Source organism: Ptiloglossa arizonensis, chromosome 6 (genome assembly GCF_051014685.1).
Source record: "Ptiloglossa arizonensis isolate GNS036 chromosome 6, iyPtiAriz1_principal, whole genome shotgun sequence".
Classification (NCBI taxonomy): Eukaryota; Metazoa; Arthropoda; class Insecta; order Hymenoptera; family Colletidae; genus Ptiloglossa; species Ptiloglossa arizonensis.
In genome coordinates, this window is record NC_135053.1 from 16,149,638 (window position 1) to 16,169,374 (window position 19,737).

Genomic DNA, 19,737 nt, shown 5'->3' on the forward strand with positions numbered 1-19,737 from the left:
ATTGTGGTTGAACCCGGCTTCCGTTGGACCGAAGCCATCGGCCTTCTGCGACGCTATAAAAAAAAAAGGAAAAAAAAGAAGGGGGACTTCTCGATGTTTTTCTCAACGTTACCCGCCAATTATGTAGATTTCCGTTATTAGATGGAACGTGTGGCGGACGTAGTTACTTTGCATTTGAATTTTACTAGGAGAATTGCTTTCGACGTTTCGAAATTTCGAACTGGTACCGACCTTGAGATTCAGGGACGCGTTGCTTCGCGCAACGATTCCTAATAAAAAAAAAACTCGACGAGAAATATTTATCGAGGCGGTGCGCATCGATAGAGGTTCGCGCGGTGTTGCCGATCGAACTCAACCTTCACAAGGCGGATCCTCCACGGTTAAGGCGTTGCCCACGCCTTAGGGACATTTCTACGTTATTTACGTGTCGTTACAAATGACACAAATCCCGATTAGTTTATTCATTTCTTTCTCGAGGTCCTCTACATATCACTGTTATCGTCCAGTGGGCAAAATAACAGGTGTAAATCGTACAGTTGTACTCGTTCGTACAATATTCAATATTTTGTATCCTTTGTAAGATTATTTTCCTAAAATAATAGATATTCAATATTTTTTATTTCGTATAATATTACAAACACTCAATATTCGTTGAAATATCGAGAAATAACCCGCAAATATTGTAGAAAATATTCAATAATTTTTATTTGGGATTCGAAATGTCCGGTTCCAAGTGCCACGGAAATGGACGCAGTTCACAACGACCCAAGCTAGTGTTAAACGAACAAAACCGAAAATTCGTCGAATCCTTCACACTTGGAATTTTGTATCGTCTCGACGAATAGAATTCTTAAATAAAAAATCAAAGTAACACTCGGGGACACCGAAAAGTTCAACACGTCGTTGAACCCCATCCGGATCGTAAAATTCTTCGGCGGTGTCGCGGGCCGGGTTTTCGTCTCCCCAGGTACTGACATAAATTTCTCAAACACCATAGAAAGGAGCGGAGCCACCTGTCACGGCCGTACAATAGATCACCCCACCGGGGGGATCGAAAGTTCGCGGTTGCTCACGAAGTAACCCGACGAGAGATTAAAATACCTCTCTCTCGGACGATCAACGCCCCCGACCGACCTAACGACCAGGTGTAACGACCGATTTTATTTCTATTTTTCTTTTTTTTTTGTTCGTTCCCAGGACGTGGAGCTACTGGAGGGAACCATTCCGTCGGACGTGATGGAGGTGGATGTTTCCCACTGCAGGGAGTTGAGGATCCAGTCAGGCGCGTTCGCGGACGGTGCGCCGTTGAAACGAGTCCACGTGTCGGGTATTTACAGCCTGGTGGCAAAGAGACAGGCCTTCCAGAACCTAAGTGCGCCGAACACCCATCTGGAGGTGTCCGAGTGCAACAGCGTGATCCTCGAGAGCCACGCGTTCCGTAACTCCCGTGGAACACTGAGCGTCTCGATCTCGAGATGCAGACACGTGGGCATCAAACCGAACGCGTTCTCACGGTTGCTGTGGATAGCGGTGAAGGAGGTACCGACCCTGGAGTTGTCCAGCAACGCGTTCAAGCTCGAAGCTTCTCAACACGGCAGGCATGGACCAGCGACAAAGGTTAGTCGCATCAATGAAATCCCATAACCCGTTGGATTTTCATCATCGCGTAGTTGAACCTAGGTCCTAGATGACTCTTCGGTTCGATATTTTGCTACATCATCATCAATAATGAACAAACGTTGTATTTTTTTTCTTGGAGAAACACAACACTCGTATTAAATTCTCTATCAGGGGATTCGTTTTATATTCTGCGACCAAGTAGAGATATTTTCACGAATCGATAGTTCAGTAATCATTTTCAATGACGAATTTAAGGAATTGTCTTCTTTGGTAGCACTTTTAACGAGGGAGAGATCGTAGCTCGGTCGGAGGTTGCTCGAGTGAACGGCGAGGTTTAGAGCTTCTCGATGGTACTGAGAGGGACCAATTTGTCGAAACGCGAGGTATTCGTCGAGAAAAAGAATCGGAAATCCGTCATGTTTATAAAAAGACGGTTAACCGTAGACGCCTCGGTGTTTATTTTCCCGTTTGGCGCGCGGGCAGCACCGAGAGCCGACCGATCGAGAAATTATCTCGATAAACGAGCGGTGGAAACACGCTCGCCTAGGAGCTGGCGGTTTTCCAACAGCTGCGGCGACGATCCATACACCCCCTCCCCCTCCCTCCCTCTGCCACGGCCCGATTCCGCTGTAATCCTGATTTCTGATTCCGGCGCGCAGATTATGTTCCAAAGAGTGAGAATCACGGAGCTACCGACTGCGGTGTTCCCATCGGCGATCGCGGAGGTACGGATGGACGATATCTGGACGAAGGTGATCCGTAAGGACGCTTTCTGCGCGATGACCATCTTCAGCGTGACCATCAGCAACGCGTCGATCTTGGAGATCGAGACCGGCGCGTTCAGCGACAGGGCGCTGATCCAGAGCCTCGAGTTCGCCGATGTCAGACTTAAGAGCATCGAGAGGGGAGCCTTCAGGGCTGGCCACGACAACCTCACGATACAATATTCGAGGTAGGTTTACGGTTGTTCCTTTTTCACGACCAAACTGACGAAAGAAGTATTTGAAATGACCTTCTCGTGATAAAACTTGACATAGATCTCTATCTACAGTAACTGGCAATTTTAGCCATAGATGATTGGTCAATTCTGAGAAACCTAGGTATATAAACCTGTACAATTTTTTCAAATTTGTACACCCAATTTCCCCAAAATTGGCCAATCGTCTGTTAAAAAAGTCGACATCTAAAATCATCAGTACGCTTATCGTAGAAGTCTACCGTTCAGAAAAGTTTCATTGCTGAAGTCCACTTCGAATGCTCCTCTTGTGGTTGTTCATTACGAATTCAATCGACAATCTAGACACTTGTATCACCAATGTTCCGGAAGATGGCTACCGACTTCGCAACAACCGATACGTGAATTCTCCATCCGCGAATCGAATTAATTTTTGTCTAAGAATCTTGAAACAAGATCCCACAGCTGCGACAGTTGCGACACATTGTCAGGGGTATCCCGAACCCTGTCGTAAAAGGTTGATCGCGCGTCGAGTTACTTACCTCGACATCGCGCGTACACAAGCGATTAACTTTCTCTTCTCGGAGCGATACGGTCGCATTCCTCGGGAATAAAGAGCCCCGAGGGAAAAGTAGAACTCGTTCCTCCGCGAACTTTATCCGTAAAAGAACTCCCCGTCTCGGCCAGGCTTGTGAAGCAATCGTTCTTTCCGCTTTTGCAGACTATCCGACGTGGACACCGGTGCCATCGATATATCCGCGGCAACGGTCAGCTTCAACAACAACGAGTTCCAGAACCTTCACCAGGGTGCGATCGTTCTCCACCAGTGGAACCACATAGCCATCGATTACAACCTGTTCGTCGATCTGGACACGGACGCGATCATGGCAGAGGTGGACGCGACTTCGGCGCCTAACTTCGAGTTCTCGTTCACGGGCAATCACATCCAGAGAGCGCAGCCCGGTTCGTTGAAGTTTGCTGCAATCTCGCAACGCGTGAACACCGCACGAGTGGGGAACAACTACTTCAAGGAGAAGTGCAGCTGCAATTTGGACACCTGGATCCGCGAGGTGACAGGGAAGAACAGCTCGGTCTCATGGATGATGGATTCGAGTTACTGCGTGGTCGACCAGCTCCTGGACCGTTGCTTCAACCTGCCTCAGGGCTACATGTCCATGAGGAACTTCACCAAAGTGATCTGCACGGCAGGTGATCACATCAACTGCGAGAAACCATCCGCCAAACCGAAACCGAGCGTCAGTCCGCCGAGTGTCGGGCCTCACGTCTATCCCAGACACAAGGGTTACTTCGATCTGGAGATGAGCGACTCGGAGCAACTCCAACGCGAGAAAAGGATCATCGTGGTGATCTGCGTGGTGGCAGTGTTCATCGTGTTGGTGGTGATACTCGCCTCGGGGATCCTCTACATGCGCAGAAGCGGTGTTTGCCCTAAACTGACCTCCGGTCATCTGATAAATCTCGCCAGCTGGTTGTCGCCTAGCAGCGGGATGACTGCTGCTACGTCGGCCAGGTCGATCTCCAGGTTGAGCGTGCACGAGTACGCTGGTCTCCAACCGGAGACCAGGATCCTGGAAGTGGAGACCCAACCGGAAGCAGCCGAGGACGACGAGGAGGACGCGGACGGTTTGTATCCGTACACGGAGAACAAAGCCACGCAAACTCTACCCGAGGAGCTTACCGAGGAGTACCTGAGGGATCTCAGAGAGAGACTGAACGATCCCGACAACTACAACCAAGCGAGGGACATGATCGAACACCTGTACGATCTGATCAAAGTCGAGGAGAGTTGCAACAACAACAACAACGACCGACCGGGCTCCGACAGGGAGGAGAACGCGTACGACGTGATACGACCCAAGAGGAAGAACAGAGGTCCGCCCAAGTCGTCCATCAGTATAGGTACCAAAGCTCCATCGTTGGAGAAACTGTTGCCCAGCGGAATAGAGGCTAGGCCACCGTTGACCGAGTACACGGAGCCGCGAGATCAGAAGCCCAACGAGCTGCAGAACTATCTCTACGCAGAGCTACCGGGCGACGAGACGGTACCCAGCACCAGTAGACTGTCCCAACCGATCCTCGCCACACTGGCCGGTAGAGCTCCCCAGCCTCTACCACCCGACGTGGTCAACGATCACCTGATCAACGCCCACTCGAGCCAGATGTTCGGTAGCGCGAAAACCGAGAATCACAGGCTCCCAGACAGCCCGAAATTCGAGCCGGCCAGGAGCCAGGGCAGACCTATGAGTTTCCTGAAGGCCCTGGGCGAGAGTATCCTCGGCTCGTCGAAGACGAGCAACAACAACAAGAGGCCAAACTCGTTGCTCTGCGAATACGCCGAACCGTCCGACGCCACCGCTCACCTCTACTCGGAGCTACCTGAACCCCAAACCTCGACGCCGGCCAGCAAGATGGCGAACAGGCCGCTACCCACCAAACCCGACCAAGATTCCGTCAACACGGCGAGGGCATAACGACGTACCCTCGTCGATTGTCTGTGATATAAATGTGCGCGCGCACGCGCGAGAAACTGACCAGCCCAGTCCGTCGTCACTGTCGCTATACCGTATCGTTCACGGGGATAGTACGTGTTACCGGATCGTGAAGCTCTCGGGCCGGCGAAGTGTCTCGCCAAGAGCTCCTACGTTGCGAAGAGACGTCAACGACTGAGTGAATGAGAGAGAGAGAACGAGAGTGAGAGAAAGAGAGAAAGAAAGAAAGAAAGAGAGAGAGAGAGAGAGTTTTATTCGCGGGACTATTTTAAGGTTTGTAAAAAGATAGAGAAATTTACGCGGAGGTCGCAAGACGGTTCGTTGTATATCTCTTTTCGCGTAAGCGTGGAAGTAGCACTAGATCGACCGTAGCGGCGACGCAACACGAGTTTTTATTTAAACAACTGCCCCCTACCCTCCTCCGAGACCCGTGGAACACGTGGATGTATCATAGATTTATATATATTTGCTTCGACAGGTATTATTAAAGGAGTATTTCAACATCCTTCGGGCGAGTTTCAATTTAACCGAGTCAAGATGAACTAACTGTTCCGATCGAACCCTTTGCGAATGACGTTTCTGGGATCGGACACACGCCCGGATGCACGACTTCTGATGATTCTTGGACTCGAGTCCCCTCCAGAGCCACCAGTGTCGCTCACCAATCGGAAATTAATCTGGGAGAATAATCTACCGACACCGATGTCCGTTATCCGTGGCGTTGGCTCGGATTTACGCGTTCGTTCTTTAAATATCCGGACGCGGTACACCGATGGCGGTGGTGGCTCGAAAGAATTCGAATCGCAAGATGGAAATACACGGGGTCGTATAATAGGATTTTTCGGTTAAAATAGTACCATCGCGAGGTGGTGTACGGTTTTGATCCGTACGCGGGGAACGTCGAGATCACGAATTCCTAGTCCCGTTCACGAACTCTTTGTCTCGGTTCCTCGAAATTCGATCGCCTAATTACAGCGAAGCGTTGTACCTAATTACAGGATCGTCTTTTCAGTGACTTTATTTAGTGAGTATTGCGTTTAGAATGGAAACGATGGTGACTCGAATGTGTACTAATCGCGAGAGGGAAACACCCGGAATCTTTCAGTGGAATTTTGGATAAAGATAGTATCACAAGGTACAACTATCAAGACCTAGATAATTCTGAATATCGAAAGCTAGAAACTCCTAATCCCATCTCCTTGCAATAACACCAGAATGTTGTTTCATGTCCACAGTGATCCTAACATTCTCCTATCCAGTAAGAGGCATGTGTCTTATTGTCGAGACAATAGTGATGACTCGAATGTGTTCTAATCGCAAGATGAAAATACGTGGGAATCTTTCAGTGGAATTTTGGATCAAAATAGTATCACAAGGTAGTATACAACTATCGAGACCTAGATAATTCTGAACATCAAAAGCTAGAACCTCCTAATCCCATCTCCTTGAAATATGTTCTCCTTGCAATAACACTACAATGTTGTTTCATGTCCACAGTGATCCTAACACTCTCCTATCCAGTGAATATTGAGGCAATAGTGGTGACTCGAATGTGTTCTAATCGCTAGATGAAAATACACGGAATCTTTCAGTGGAATTTTGGATCAAAATAGTATCACAAGGTAGTATATAACTATCGAGACCTAGATAACTCTGAACATCGAGAGCTAGAAACTCCTAATCCCATCTTCTTGTAGTAACACCAGAATGTTGTTTCATGTCCACAATGATCCTAACACTCTCCTATCCAGTGAGTATTGAGGTGACAGTAGTGGTGACTCGAATGTGTTCTAATCGCAAGATAAAAATACGCGGAACCTTTTAGTGAAATTTGGGATCAAAATAGTATCACAAGGTAGTATACAACTATCGAGACCTAGATAATTCTGAACATCGAGAGCTAGAAACTCCTAATCCCATCTCCTTGCAATAACACCACAATGTTGTTTCATGTCCACAGTGACCCTATCCCGTGACTGTCAAGCCGAATGACATGAAAGAATTCGAGTCGCAAGCTTGATATACGCACTATTAGTCTTTCATCGAATAGTATTCTCTGTCAAAATCATACGGCGAATTCAATTTTTATTCTAATCCCGTCTACGAACCCATCGTCCCGAATCTTTGAAATTCCCCTCGTGAGAACACCGCACGGTTGTTCCACCGTCCAGGTTGATCCGAAATTTGTCTTCCCCCGCGAGAAGAACCCACTGCTGCGAAACGTCTTACACTCGGCAAGTTTACAGGTTTGTTTTCCCCGTAGGAAGTCCTGGCAATCCTCCCGACGTCCTCCGAGTCCGAGGTTCCGATTTCCCTTTGGAGCAACCACGAAACTACGAACCCGTACGTACGAACTTTGTCGTATTGTTCGATTCCAACATCCAACGAAATCGCACCAGTCGCCATACGTTTCGAAATCAGACTCTCGAAGCTCACGAATCCGTTTCAAGTGTATTTTATCATTTGTTTCCTTCTTAGACGTTGCAAGGTTACGTCGAATCCGTGAATCAGCTCCAAGATCGCTGGAAAATCATCGAATCGTTTATCCATGGATCGATACTCGTCGAGAACGTCTCCAGAGTACGAACCGGTGCACCATAGATCCATGGGTATCTTTCACGCGGGAGCCTCGATCGTTTTCTTATCTCCGAGTAAGATTGTAATTCGAGCGTCGCGCGGCCAGATTTCGAGGCTTTCCCCGCTCCTTTGGCGTTCCACGCTCGGTCGGAACGCGTTTTCGAGTTCAAGGGTCGACACGGATATTTTTTCTCCTTTGTACGTGGAACAGCGGTGCTCACGCGCGAGCAGCGTAACGCAAGAGGAAACGGTGCGGTTCGGGTGGCCAACGAAACCCTCCAAAAGATATTCTTAATCTGTTTCGTTCTCTGGGCGTAGTCGGTACACACCGGTATATATCCGCGGCGAGACCAAACTATTCCACGAAGAATGCGAGACGAGCAAATAGAGACGGCTAGCTGGGGCGGGCTGCGATGCAGCTGTTGATGTTCAAACGGCTGTTCCCTCTCTGTCTCTCCTTACGCTCGATTCACCGTGAAAACCAGAAAACTTCCAGAGAAGAGAGAAGAGAGAACTGCTCCAGAGTGAGAGAGAGAAGGTGAGACGTGGAGGAGTGGAACATTGTACGCGATCGGAAATAAAAGAAGGCGTCAATGGTCGTGGAAACGCCAAGGTAAGTAACTCGGGTAAATTAATTTATCGAGAGGATTCACTTCTCGGTGACACGGAGCCAACCAGTCTGTGAAACTTGCTCTTTGAAGAATCTTGGTCTTGGAGATCGATAAGGTTCGAGACTCGTTATATGGATCTCGATGTGGATTCGAAAATCGATAAAAATGTTCATCGTTGATAATCGTTCCCCGAGAAACGAGGATCGATGAACGTCAACGCTTATGAAACTTTCCCAGTCGTTCGAGAATTATTCCATTAACATTTCACCGCTCAGAAATTTATCGATCTTGTCATTCTCAAACGTGTCGACATTCTTCCTCGAAATATTTAAGCGTCTGTTATTTATTCACGCGTCCGGTACGGTTCGAGTTACCGTTTCACCAATACGTGACGTACGTCCGGTTAAAATGGTAAACGTAGATAAAGTGCCTTCGTTGAGAATCGAACGAATATACAACACCCTTTATTTCACCCCAAAACGGTACGAAGATTAATTCCAAACCGTAATCGCCCCCTGCTCGAGGAATTGAACTTCCCCAAGATTTTGAATAATCGTGTGTCACTGGCTCGAAATCTACCTCGAGGTAGACACCAACGCTTTATCGGTTATGGAGAAAGACTCGGCCGTGGGATCCTCTCTCGTGATCCTCCTCTATCTTACGTTTCATCTCACCTTTACGGTATCCTCTCTGGTAACACCGTTTCTCCGGTGTCTCGGTACCTTCTAACGCGCGACGCCATTTTCCGAAAGTTTCGAAAGAGCGTCTTCCACGAAAATAGAGAAAAAAAAAAAGAAAAAGAAAACACGGTTGAGGAGAGAGACTTGGCCTTGAAAATATATATATAAGGGATGATGAGACGGTGGGCGGGAATCACGGGAAGCTGGCTCGAAATTGAACGGGTCGCTGTTAGGGAGAATGTAGCGTGAAAACGCTTTATCGAACGGGAATCCAACGTGACCGTGGCAAAACAAACACGATATTTCTTTCACGGCCGATTCCTCCGTACTGGTTCCAGGAGGGTTGGGATGATTCGCGCGCTTTGTCACTCGCTAGTTTGTCGACAGGCCACGACCGCGATAGTCGAGTCAACTTATACGAGGCGATCGTCCTATCTCGCGGTGATCCCTCGGATTGTTTATGGCCGTCTATTTCTCAGATAAGGGTGTGATTTTTCTCGACGACCGGTTCACCGTGCCCGACGAGCAAACCGAGGACAGGGCCAACCGGTTTTCCGGACGATGCCTCGTTTGTTGCGTCCCGGCCACTTTCGATCTTCCTGCTACCCGGAAAAACCGCGGAGACGATTTAATCGTGCACCGTTTCGACGACCTGCCCCTGGTGAAACGTTCGACGATGGCCGCGCGGCAAAATGTGCCCGGAAAAAATTCCAATATGCTCGAGAACGCTCCGTGAGACCTTTTCGTGGAACGAGGACCGAAATTCGCGGTGGAAATGGGACCAGGGAGGTTCTACTGCTCGAAATTAGACGAGAGTGAAGAATAAGGAAATTGCATCGGAGGATCCGTTTTTGAAAAGAATGTATTTGGAGATTGATCTAGTTTGAATGAGTTTGATCGTTGGTATATGTAACGAGGGGCAAAATTTGTTGTAGAGATAGGGTTGGGGAGATTCTGTGGCTCGAAATAAGAGGAAATTTCATCGGAGGCTCCGTTTTTGAAAAAAAATGTATTTGGAGATTGATCTAGTTTGAATGAGTTTGATCGTTAGTATACGTAACTTGGGGTAACATTCGTGGTAGAGATAGGGTTGGGGAGATTCTGTGGCTCAAAACAAGAGGAAATTGCATCGGAGGATTCGTTTTTGAAAAGAATGTATTTGGAAATTGATCTAGTTTGAACGAGTTTGATCGTTAGTATACGTAACTTGGGGCAAAATTTGTTGTAGAGATAGGATTGGGGAGATTCTGTGGCTCGAAACAAGAGGAAATTGCATCGAACACTTCATTTTCGAGAAAATTTTGTCACTTTTTTTGTTTTATTTGGGGTCACAGAACCTCCCTGACTCCATTTGTATAGTTAATTCTGGTTTATGGTGTATATACACTGCGCGTTTGAGAAGAATGCAGTTCAAGGTCACCGATACTTCCTCCGCGAGTAGAAAGCAGAGACAGATAAAGTTGAATGAAAAGATTATTGTTCGTCGATCGTGGAATATTAAATTCTATGATTTAAATTACAATTTTTATTAACGATTAAGTTGTTTTTCATACGTATGAAAATTTCGTTCATCTTTGACGAAAATGTCACCGATCTCAGCACCAAGAGAAAGGCCTTGGTCGGTGTTTAGACTTTTTTCTCGCAAGGAAACGACAAATGACCTCGAGCTGCACTCTTCTCGGCCGCGAACAGTAACTTTTCTATTCACTTCTCAATTTCCGTACGCGTTGCACACGCAAAGTGTTACATAAAGAGCAATTGTAGCTTCAGTACTGAATTTAGCACACGGAAATAAATAATAATCCGACCTTTTGACTCTCATCGAGAGAATGAACATAAGCGATCTACCAATCTTTATTTATAGCTCCGTGCGAAGTCAATGGCAACCGAGTATTTTCAAAGACGATCGAGGCGAGAACGAGGACACGGTTTATTAGGTCGTTAACCATGGTCTACGGATTGCTCTTAGACGGTGCTAAACTGTATCGAACTTTTGTTTCTCGCCGGCTTTGTTTCCTTCCTCGAAAACTGACAATTTTACAAAACCAAAGGTACCGATACCGTCAACAACTAACCTGAGCGTGAAATAAAAAAAAAGAACATCATCACTGCCATCGAAGTGTTCAAAGTTGCTCAGCAACTCAAATACTTTCAAAGTTGGTTAACGTCCTTAAATACTTTCAAACTCGGTTAACATCCTCAAATACACTCACACTCGGTTAACAACCTCAAATACTTTCAGATTCAGTTAACGATCTCAAATACTTTCAGATTTGATTGACGACCTCGTAGACTCGGTTAACAACCTTAAATACTTTCAGATTCGTTCAACGATCTCAAATACCTTCAAACTCAGTTAACGACCTTAAATACACTCACACTCGGCTAACAACCTTAAATACACTCACACTTGGTTAATAACCTTAAATACTTTCAAATTCAGCTAACAATCTCAAATACTTCCAGTTTCGATTGACGACCTTAAATACTCGTAGACTCGGGTAACAACCTTAAATACTTTCAGATTCGTCTAACGATCTCAAATATTCTCAAACTCGGTTAACGACCTTAAATACTTTAAAACTCGTTTAACGACCTCAAATGCACTCACACTTAGTTAATAACCTTAAATACTTTCAGATTCGTCCAACCATCTCAAATATTCTCAAACTCGGTTAACGACCTTAAATACACTCACACTCGGTTAACAACCTTAAATACTTTCAGATTCGTCTAACGATCTCAAATACTTCGAGACTCTGACGACCTTAAATACTTTCAGACTCGGTCAATATTTTATCAGTGAAACGTAACGTGAAAAATCGACGAAGAATCTCGTTCGGAGAACTGTTCCGTGTAGTTTTCATCAGCGGGAGGCATCGTAAAGGTACGATGTTAACCGGAAGTGCAGGAGGATCATCGGTATGATCCATCGCGTTACGCGACAGAATAATCCGCGACGGGGCAGCCCTGGCGAGCTTCTCTATCAGGTTTCATTAGCGGGCCAATCATCTCATCACTCGGATACGGTTGCGCTACCGTCGCCCGGTACACGCGGCCTAACCCGTTTCTCTGGTCCCTGACCTAATCTGCGGCGAGATAGTAGGAGAATCGATCGAGGATCGCCGGTGGACGTCTCCCGCCGGCACGATCAGCTTATCGGAATAGCGAAATCACTGGCGGAGCCGGTCAACGGCTTATATTAAGTCCCGGCTTAGACCGTAAACGCGTTTTCCATCTCGCGGGTGCTGGGACCGCCGCTAGTCTGCGAAAACAGCTTACGTGGGATATAATGTATCGGAACATTGTAATTGGACGGAGCCTCTGATATATTCCGCGACGCGTCAGCTAGTAATATCGACCGGTATTGTTTCGAGAACGCCAGGATCTTACCACGACGACCCGGCAGAGAGAAAAGTTACTAGTATTCTTTCTCGATCGATGATTGAATTTTCTCGAGCACAGGAAAGACATTCCAGGGAGTAGTAGAGCATAGTAGAGAGTAGTAGAGAGTAGTAGAGAGTAGTAGAGAGTAGTAGAGAGTAGTAGAGAGTAGTAGAGAGTAGTAGAGAGCAGTAGAGAGCAGTACAGAGTAGTAGAGAATAGTAGAGAATAGTAGAGAATAGTAGAGAGTAGTAGAGAGTAGTAGAGAGCAGTAGAGAGCAGTAGAGAGCAGTAGAGAGCAGTAGAGAGTAGTAGAGAGCAGTAGAGAGTAGGAAAGAATAGTAGAGAATAATAGAGAGTAGTAGAGAGTAGTAGAGAGTAGTAAAGAGTAGTAGAGAGTAATAGAGAGTAGTAGAGAATAGTAGAGAATAGTAGAGAATACTATAGAATAGCAGAGAATGCTATAGAATACTATAGAATACTATAGAATACTATAGAATAGGAGAGAATAATATAGAATAGTATAGAATACTAAAGAATACTAAAGAACATTAGAGAATACTAGAGAATACTAAAGAATATTAGAGAATATTAGATAATACTAAAGAATACTAGAGAATACCAGACAATAATAGCGAATAGTATAGAATAGTGTAGAATACTATAAAATACTAGTAGTAGTAGTACTATGAAATAGTAGAGAATAGTATAAAATATTGTGCATATCTATGGTAAAATGTAACTTATCTAGTAAGTACTATAGTTCGATGTTGACGACGGTAACTAACGATTTAATTAGTAATAATAACTAATAATAAAGTATAATCAGAATGACGCGAGATAATAACACAGATGGTCGTCGAATGACTAATGACTGGAGCCACCCGGAAAAGTTGACCACGCTCTATCGTAGTTTCACGAGTCGAGTCACCAGATATAAGCAAACCGTGCACGTGACGAGACAGGAAACAGTGACAGTGGTCACAAGCTATCGAACATTAGTCATTTTCTAATACCAAGGCCGACTTTGTATCATTTCGTAAGTCGCGTCGAGTTATTTTGTTCGTTTCTTCACTTTTATAACTCTCTCGTATTTGCAATGAATTCTACACTATACGAGAATAGTAAATTATAGCAAATACAAAAATAGAAATTTCTCTTGAAAAATATAATCTGTTCGAAAGTCTCACGCAGAAAATCTTACAATAGTATTTTACACCTTTCCATCTAAACGTTGCTACTCGTATTTATTTGTAACTGAACCCGTCAAACTACAATAATCGTTGAAATTCAGGCGAACATTGCCATAATTGGAACTGTATCTCGATGGCCTTTAGAGACCGATTGATTTCAGCTTAAACGTCGTCGTACTCCAAGGAGATAATCTACGCTCTCGAGACGAAATTGTTTATCCCACACAAGCCTGTGTCGTCCATTAACCGTAATAATCGCAGTGTACGCGAAATTCGTTCGATTATTATTATATACACCCACACACGTCCATCATTGTAACAACACAACTGTTCCCGATGCAGCGACAACCACCCACACCTCTGTTGTCGCTTTCGTTTTAAAACGCGACTAATCTTCGCGAGGGGATTAATTTACACGAACAAGATAATAGCGGATGCACCGACGTAGATTACACGAAAGTACTACAACATCAAACGTGATTTAATTCGCGCTACAACCGTCCGCGATTCAATTAACCGCGTCAAATTCATCTTTGACTCATTCCCGCATCGGCGTCGCAATGACCACGTGTACCGTTTGAAAAAAAAAGAAGAAAATACTCTCAATAAAGGGAGCGTTACGTTCGCGTGGTTATTACGTATTTCACGAGCGGACGTCATTCGTATCGTCGTTTTAAACTTTATGGAAAAGTCGCGCACCGGTGAACGTTTCAAGGTATACGACCAGGTGACACCGTACTGATCGAGGAACGGCCAAACTTTCCATGCTCCGTGCTTCTATCTCGTCCTGGTCATATACCGGGTGCCGCGTCCTTAATATCCACCGAGTGTTCCTTACGAGCCGGTGTGTCACGTGTCGCCGGGATATTAGACCCCGGGTCTAATGGACCTTTAAGCCGAGCATCTCTGTATAGGTTTACGTGTATCGTTCGCGATTGTACGTAGCTTCCAATTGGATAATGCCTCGCCTTTTTAAATGTGGGCCACGTCTCGGGAAAAATTCTCTCGAGAACTTGTCGACGATAAAACGCGGCAACCTTTCCGATATTATTGCTGCCATTTTCGAGAAACTGGTCCGGACGGTGCAAAAATCGTGGAAAGTACGTACGATACGTTGTTTCCCGCGTTTCGATGTCCCCGTGTTAGAGAATAGAAGAGGAAAATGGCGGCCAATGGGTTCCTCGTAACCGAATACGGTGCGTTTTCAGTTCTCGGTTTTTGTTAGTATAATCGCGGTCGTAACAAACGACGCGCGATTCTCCACCATCCGCGTTTCCATTTTTCATCCCGTCACTCATTATTTATAATTATCCGCGTTACGGAAATTACACAACGATATCGCGTTCACGCGTGTACGCGCGTGTCCCGCGCTCCAAGCCGCTGACACGTCTCAATTGCAAGTTTAGTTGAATCAATATTGGCTGTCAATCACGAGCGGCTATCATTTCGCTCCTGTAAATGAACATACGCGGTGTACCGAAAATTATCGACACGGTGCGCGTAATAGTATTATACTCCGATCAGATTGTTATCGATTCGCCGCTGTATTGTGCATACAGTTTAAATTCTATTTCGGTACGATATCGTATAATTTTCAACGTTTCGACGGAAATTTCGAACGATGGTTCCAAAATTCTACTTTTCGAACATCGCAGAGACGCTTGACAGACCGAACAACGAAGAGAACTTTTTCGCGAGTTACGCAAGTTTCGAACTATAGCGTTCCCTCGAAAGATGTTCGCGATGAACTTCTTTCGAGGTTCGGCATCCTCGGTAGGTATATTTATTATTTGAAACAAGCGAGATAGAAAACAATCTTAACGCTAGAACTATTTGAGAAATTGACAAAGGAGTCAATTTGTTTCAAACATTTTTTCGAAAATTACTAAATTATTATCGGTGTTTTTGCCTGCAATATTTGTGAATTAATATCAAAATAGACGACTATCGGTACTCGTAAATTAATTCGCCCTTTCTCCATCTAATTTCGAAAATACGTACGTGGTCTGATACAAATAGTGATAAATTCCAGTGTCAAGATAACGATAAACAATTAAAATAAATCGACAATTCTACTGTACAAAAATTCCACTATTTCGAAGCTTAGGTTATTTTCACCGAAATGATAATTAACTTCTACTTACAAGGATGTGTACATTGAAAATTACCTTCTATTTCCAAGATTTTATTGTTCACACGTAAATAAATATTACCTTCTACTTCTAGTGTCAACGAAATCGCGTTCGGGCACGTTTTCGCCCAGATCTCCTCAACCCCCAAGAAAACTCGCGAACGAGATTCAAAAATAAAAATTCCACCGGACGATAATCGATGTAACTCCCTCCCCTTCCTTCAAAAATCCTCATACTCGTCAAAGAACCACCATCGCCGCTTTGAGCGCGAATCTACGAATTTATAGCGAAGAGCGTAAAAAACAAACATCCTCGCCGCCGGTCGGAGGCGTCGGAACGAAAGGGTTGCAAAACAAATGGAAAACCCACTAATTCCTCTAACTTCTTCGAGCCTCTCCTTTGATCCGTCGCGTTTGAAGCCGTTTGTCCGCGATCCGAGGAAACTCGTGGACGGTTCCACGCTTACCAAAGCTCGAACGAAAGTTGCAAACCTGTTCGCCAAAAACTCGAAGAGCACGGAACGAACCGACGAAACGGATCCTTCGATACCACTGCTCCGTATCTTATTAATAAAACAACAACTACAGACGAGCTAGAGGTGTAGGTGGGGGAGTGTCCCGTAAACAGGACCGTTTGAAAACTTTCTGTCCCGCCAAAGTTTCGATTTCCAGTTTCGAGACCGCACGGAGGCGTGTAAACGACGCTCGGGTATTTTTAGCGGGGTCGGGGGACGTAGGGGCGGGGGAGGGGAGGTCGGTGGAAAAGTTTATTCGCCATTCGGGGAAGATTCCTTTCCCTCGTGTGTGTGTCCCCTCCCCCGCTCCCCCACTACTGTTCACTCCTCGAAATGACGAAACGTTTGCCGGTCACGTGTTCGACACGAACCCGGGGCGATCCGACTCGCGGCTCGAGAACGCAAAAGGAGGAGGATCGGGGCCGAGGAACAGGATGTCGCGAGCGTGCAGACGCGCGAGAAAGAAAAGAACGAAAAACCGGGACCGGCGTTAATTATAAATATGGAGCAGAAAACGATGGACGTTCGTGGACCGTACCGAAAATAAATACCGTTTCCTCGTGTTCGCGAGTTTCGAGTCGCTGGCTCGGTTTGGAAGTTTCGTAAATTAATTCGCCCTTTCTCCGTCTAATTTCCAAAATACGTACGTGGTGCGATACAAATTGTAATAAATTCCAGTGTCAAGATAATGGACAAACCATTGAAATAAATCGACAATTCTACTGTATAAAAATTCCACTATTTCGAAGCTTAGGTTATTTTCACCGAGATGATAATTAACTTTTACTTACAAGGATGTGTACATTTTTTTACAAGGATCTGTATATTGAAAATTACCTTCTATTTTCAAGATTTTATTGTTCACACGTAAATGAATGTTATCTTGTACTTCTAGTGTCAACGAAATCGCGTTCGGGCACGTTTTCGTTCAGAAACGATTTCTCGGTTTTGGCGCCATTTGTGGACAAATTCGAGAGCGGATTTTTGCAACGATTGTTCCTGTTCGATGTTTATTTACATTCGGTCCCATTACGCGTGTATCTCTCCCACCTCGAGTTTACTGTGTGATAAATTAATACCGTGCGTGTATGTAAATCTTGTTTGTCATATTTGGGAATCAATGGGAGAAGGACTCCTGTGGGCAATATGCGAAAAGAATAATTGTGAAACGATGATTTGCAAGAATGACGAGAGTGGTAAGAAATTGCATCGCGCAACGTGCGAGTTGTTAGATAATTTATGCTTCTCGAACGATTTATCTATTTTACGCACGTGATCAATTTTATAAATTCTTCTTTTTTCCTCATCGTTTGATTTTCTTTTAGGTATGTATATATAAGGTATACCTTGATATTACGAAATCTGTCTTCTAGTGTTAATTAAACTATAGATTTGTGTCTAATGTTATGTCTTTCTTCTATTGGAATGCATTAATATTTTTGGTATTATACAGGGTGGTATTCTATTACTAATAATTTTCCATGTTGATTGTCCCTTAAATTGAACATTTCATTAGGTTGTTCGGAAAGTCATTTCGTTTTGTTTTTGGTGAAAATGAAACACGATTTTTTTAGAGTGTACAAACATTTCATTAAATTATATATTCTCCAATTTGGAAAAGGAAATGACTTTTTGAACAACTCAATAGTATACAATCAATACTGTTACTGTTACTTAATAGTAACGTTTGTATGTTACCAATAGTAACCTATATAATTATAGGTTGTTAAAATAAGGGTTTAAAACCATTTCAGAGTGTATATACTTCTCATTAAGTTTTAAATTTCATCGTATTAATTTTTTCACCAGTGTTTACCATTTATATTGTCTGGACAATCCCTAATAGGCGTTGCTCGCTCCTCACACTTTTGTTCGAACGATCGAACAATAAACCGGTAATGCGTCTTCCTATTGTCGTAACAATCGACGATCTTACACGAACGATGAATACAAAAATGTTCGTCGAGCATCGGATAAAAGCCTCTCTCAGTTTCCTTTCAGCGAATTTCTATCGCGCGCGTAATTCGAGGTAAAGAAATCGAATTCCCTTCCCTTTCTTAAATCGCGGACGACAACTCAAAACTGAAAATAAAAAATATACACCGGCTCGTGGACGACAACTCAAAACTGAAAATAAAAAATATCCACCGACTCGCGGACAACGCGTTGAACCGACGTCATAGAAATTTCCAAGGGTGTCGCTCTAAATTTGTTCGTTTGCTTCGCTTTGATCGCGATACACTCGTTTGGATCGAAAACTCGAAACTCGAAACTCGAAATCTCGGTAAGAAGAGTGAGAGGAAAAATAATAAAGATAGTGATTAAAATCGATATGTGATTGGATCGAAAACTCGAAATTCGAAAACTGGATAAGAAGAGTGAGAGGAAAAATAATAAAGATAGTGATTAAAATCGATACGTGATTGGATCGAAAACTCGAAATTCGAAATCTGGATAAGAAGAGTGAAAGGGAAAATAATAATAATAGTAATTAAAATCGATAAGTGATTGGATCGAAAACTCAAAATTCGAAATCTCGATAAGAAGAGTGAATGAAAAAATAATAATAATAGTAATTAAAATCGATACACTCGTTTGGATCGAAAACTCGAAAATCGAAATCTCGATAAGAAGAGTGAGAGGAAAAATAATTAAGATAGTGATTAAAATCGATACACTCGTTTGGACCGAAAACTCGAAATTTGAAATGTCGATAAAAAGAATGAAAGGAAAAATAATAATAATAGTAATTAAAATCGATACACTCGTTTGGACCGAAAACTCGAAATTTGAAATGTCGATAAAAAGAATGAAAGAAAAAATAATAATAATAGTAATTAAAATCGATACACTCGTTTGGATCGGAAACTCGAAATTCGAAATCTCGATAAGAAGAGTGAAAGTAAAATTAATAATAATAGTAATTAAAATCGATACGCGATTGGTAAAGAAATATAATAGAGAGAAGTTGTTTGAAAAGAAATATTTAGATCAAACATCGTTCAAGATATTCCAGAGACAAGATCGTGGTACCTAGTATCGCTAAACGAAAAATTTATACGAGTTTTACAAAGAAATATAACGCAGGAAAGTTTCACACTTCGAAAAGAAATATTTCGATAAACATTTCCCAAGAATACATATTTCAGAAACAAGATCACGGAACCTTCTACCGATACTCTTTACACATACGAGAAATATAACGCACATTAGTTTCACACTTTAAAAAGAGATATTTAAATAAACATTTTTCAAGAATACATATTTTAGAGACAATATCGCGATACCTTCTATCGATGAAAGAACAATCGACACACGATTCACGAAGAAATATAACACAGCAATATTTTACACTTTGGAAAGAAATATTTTTCTAAATATTATCCAAGAATACCTATCACAGGGACACCTTCTATTAATTCACAATTTACAAAGAAAAATATAACGTATGAATATTTCACACAAAATATTTACATCAAAACCATTCAAGACATCTCGGTGACAAGATAGCGCCACCATCCAATCGTAAAGAGTAGAAAATCAAACGTTTACATAACAATC

The 19,737-nt window shown here is 43.8% G+C and overlaps 2 protein-coding genes across 5 annotated transcripts in view; one reads left to right on the forward strand and one right to left on the reverse strand.

The window, feature by feature from the left end:
* LOC143148685 (uncharacterized) overlaps positions 1-5,463 on the forward strand; it is a 78,639-nt gene extending 73,176 nt beyond the window's left edge. For all 4 annotated transcript variants that reach the window (XM_076315266.1, XM_076315268.1, XM_076315263.1 and 1 more), the window contains 3 exons: positions 1,198-1,617; positions 2,280-2,572; positions 3,297-5,463. In XM_076315266.1, coding sequence (XP_076171381.1) covers positions 1,237-1,617; positions 2,280-2,572; positions 3,297-5,067 — 2,445 coding nt within the window. In that variant the 5' untranslated portion in view covers positions 1,198-1,236 and the 3' untranslated portion in view covers positions 5,068-5,463. The remainder of the gene's footprint in view (positions 1-1,197; positions 1,618-2,279; positions 2,573-3,296) is intronic.
* Hiw (MYC binding protein highwire) overlaps positions 1-19,737 on the reverse strand; it is a 476,677-nt gene that overhangs the window by 72,699 nt on the left and 384,241 nt on the right. The window lies entirely within an intron of this gene.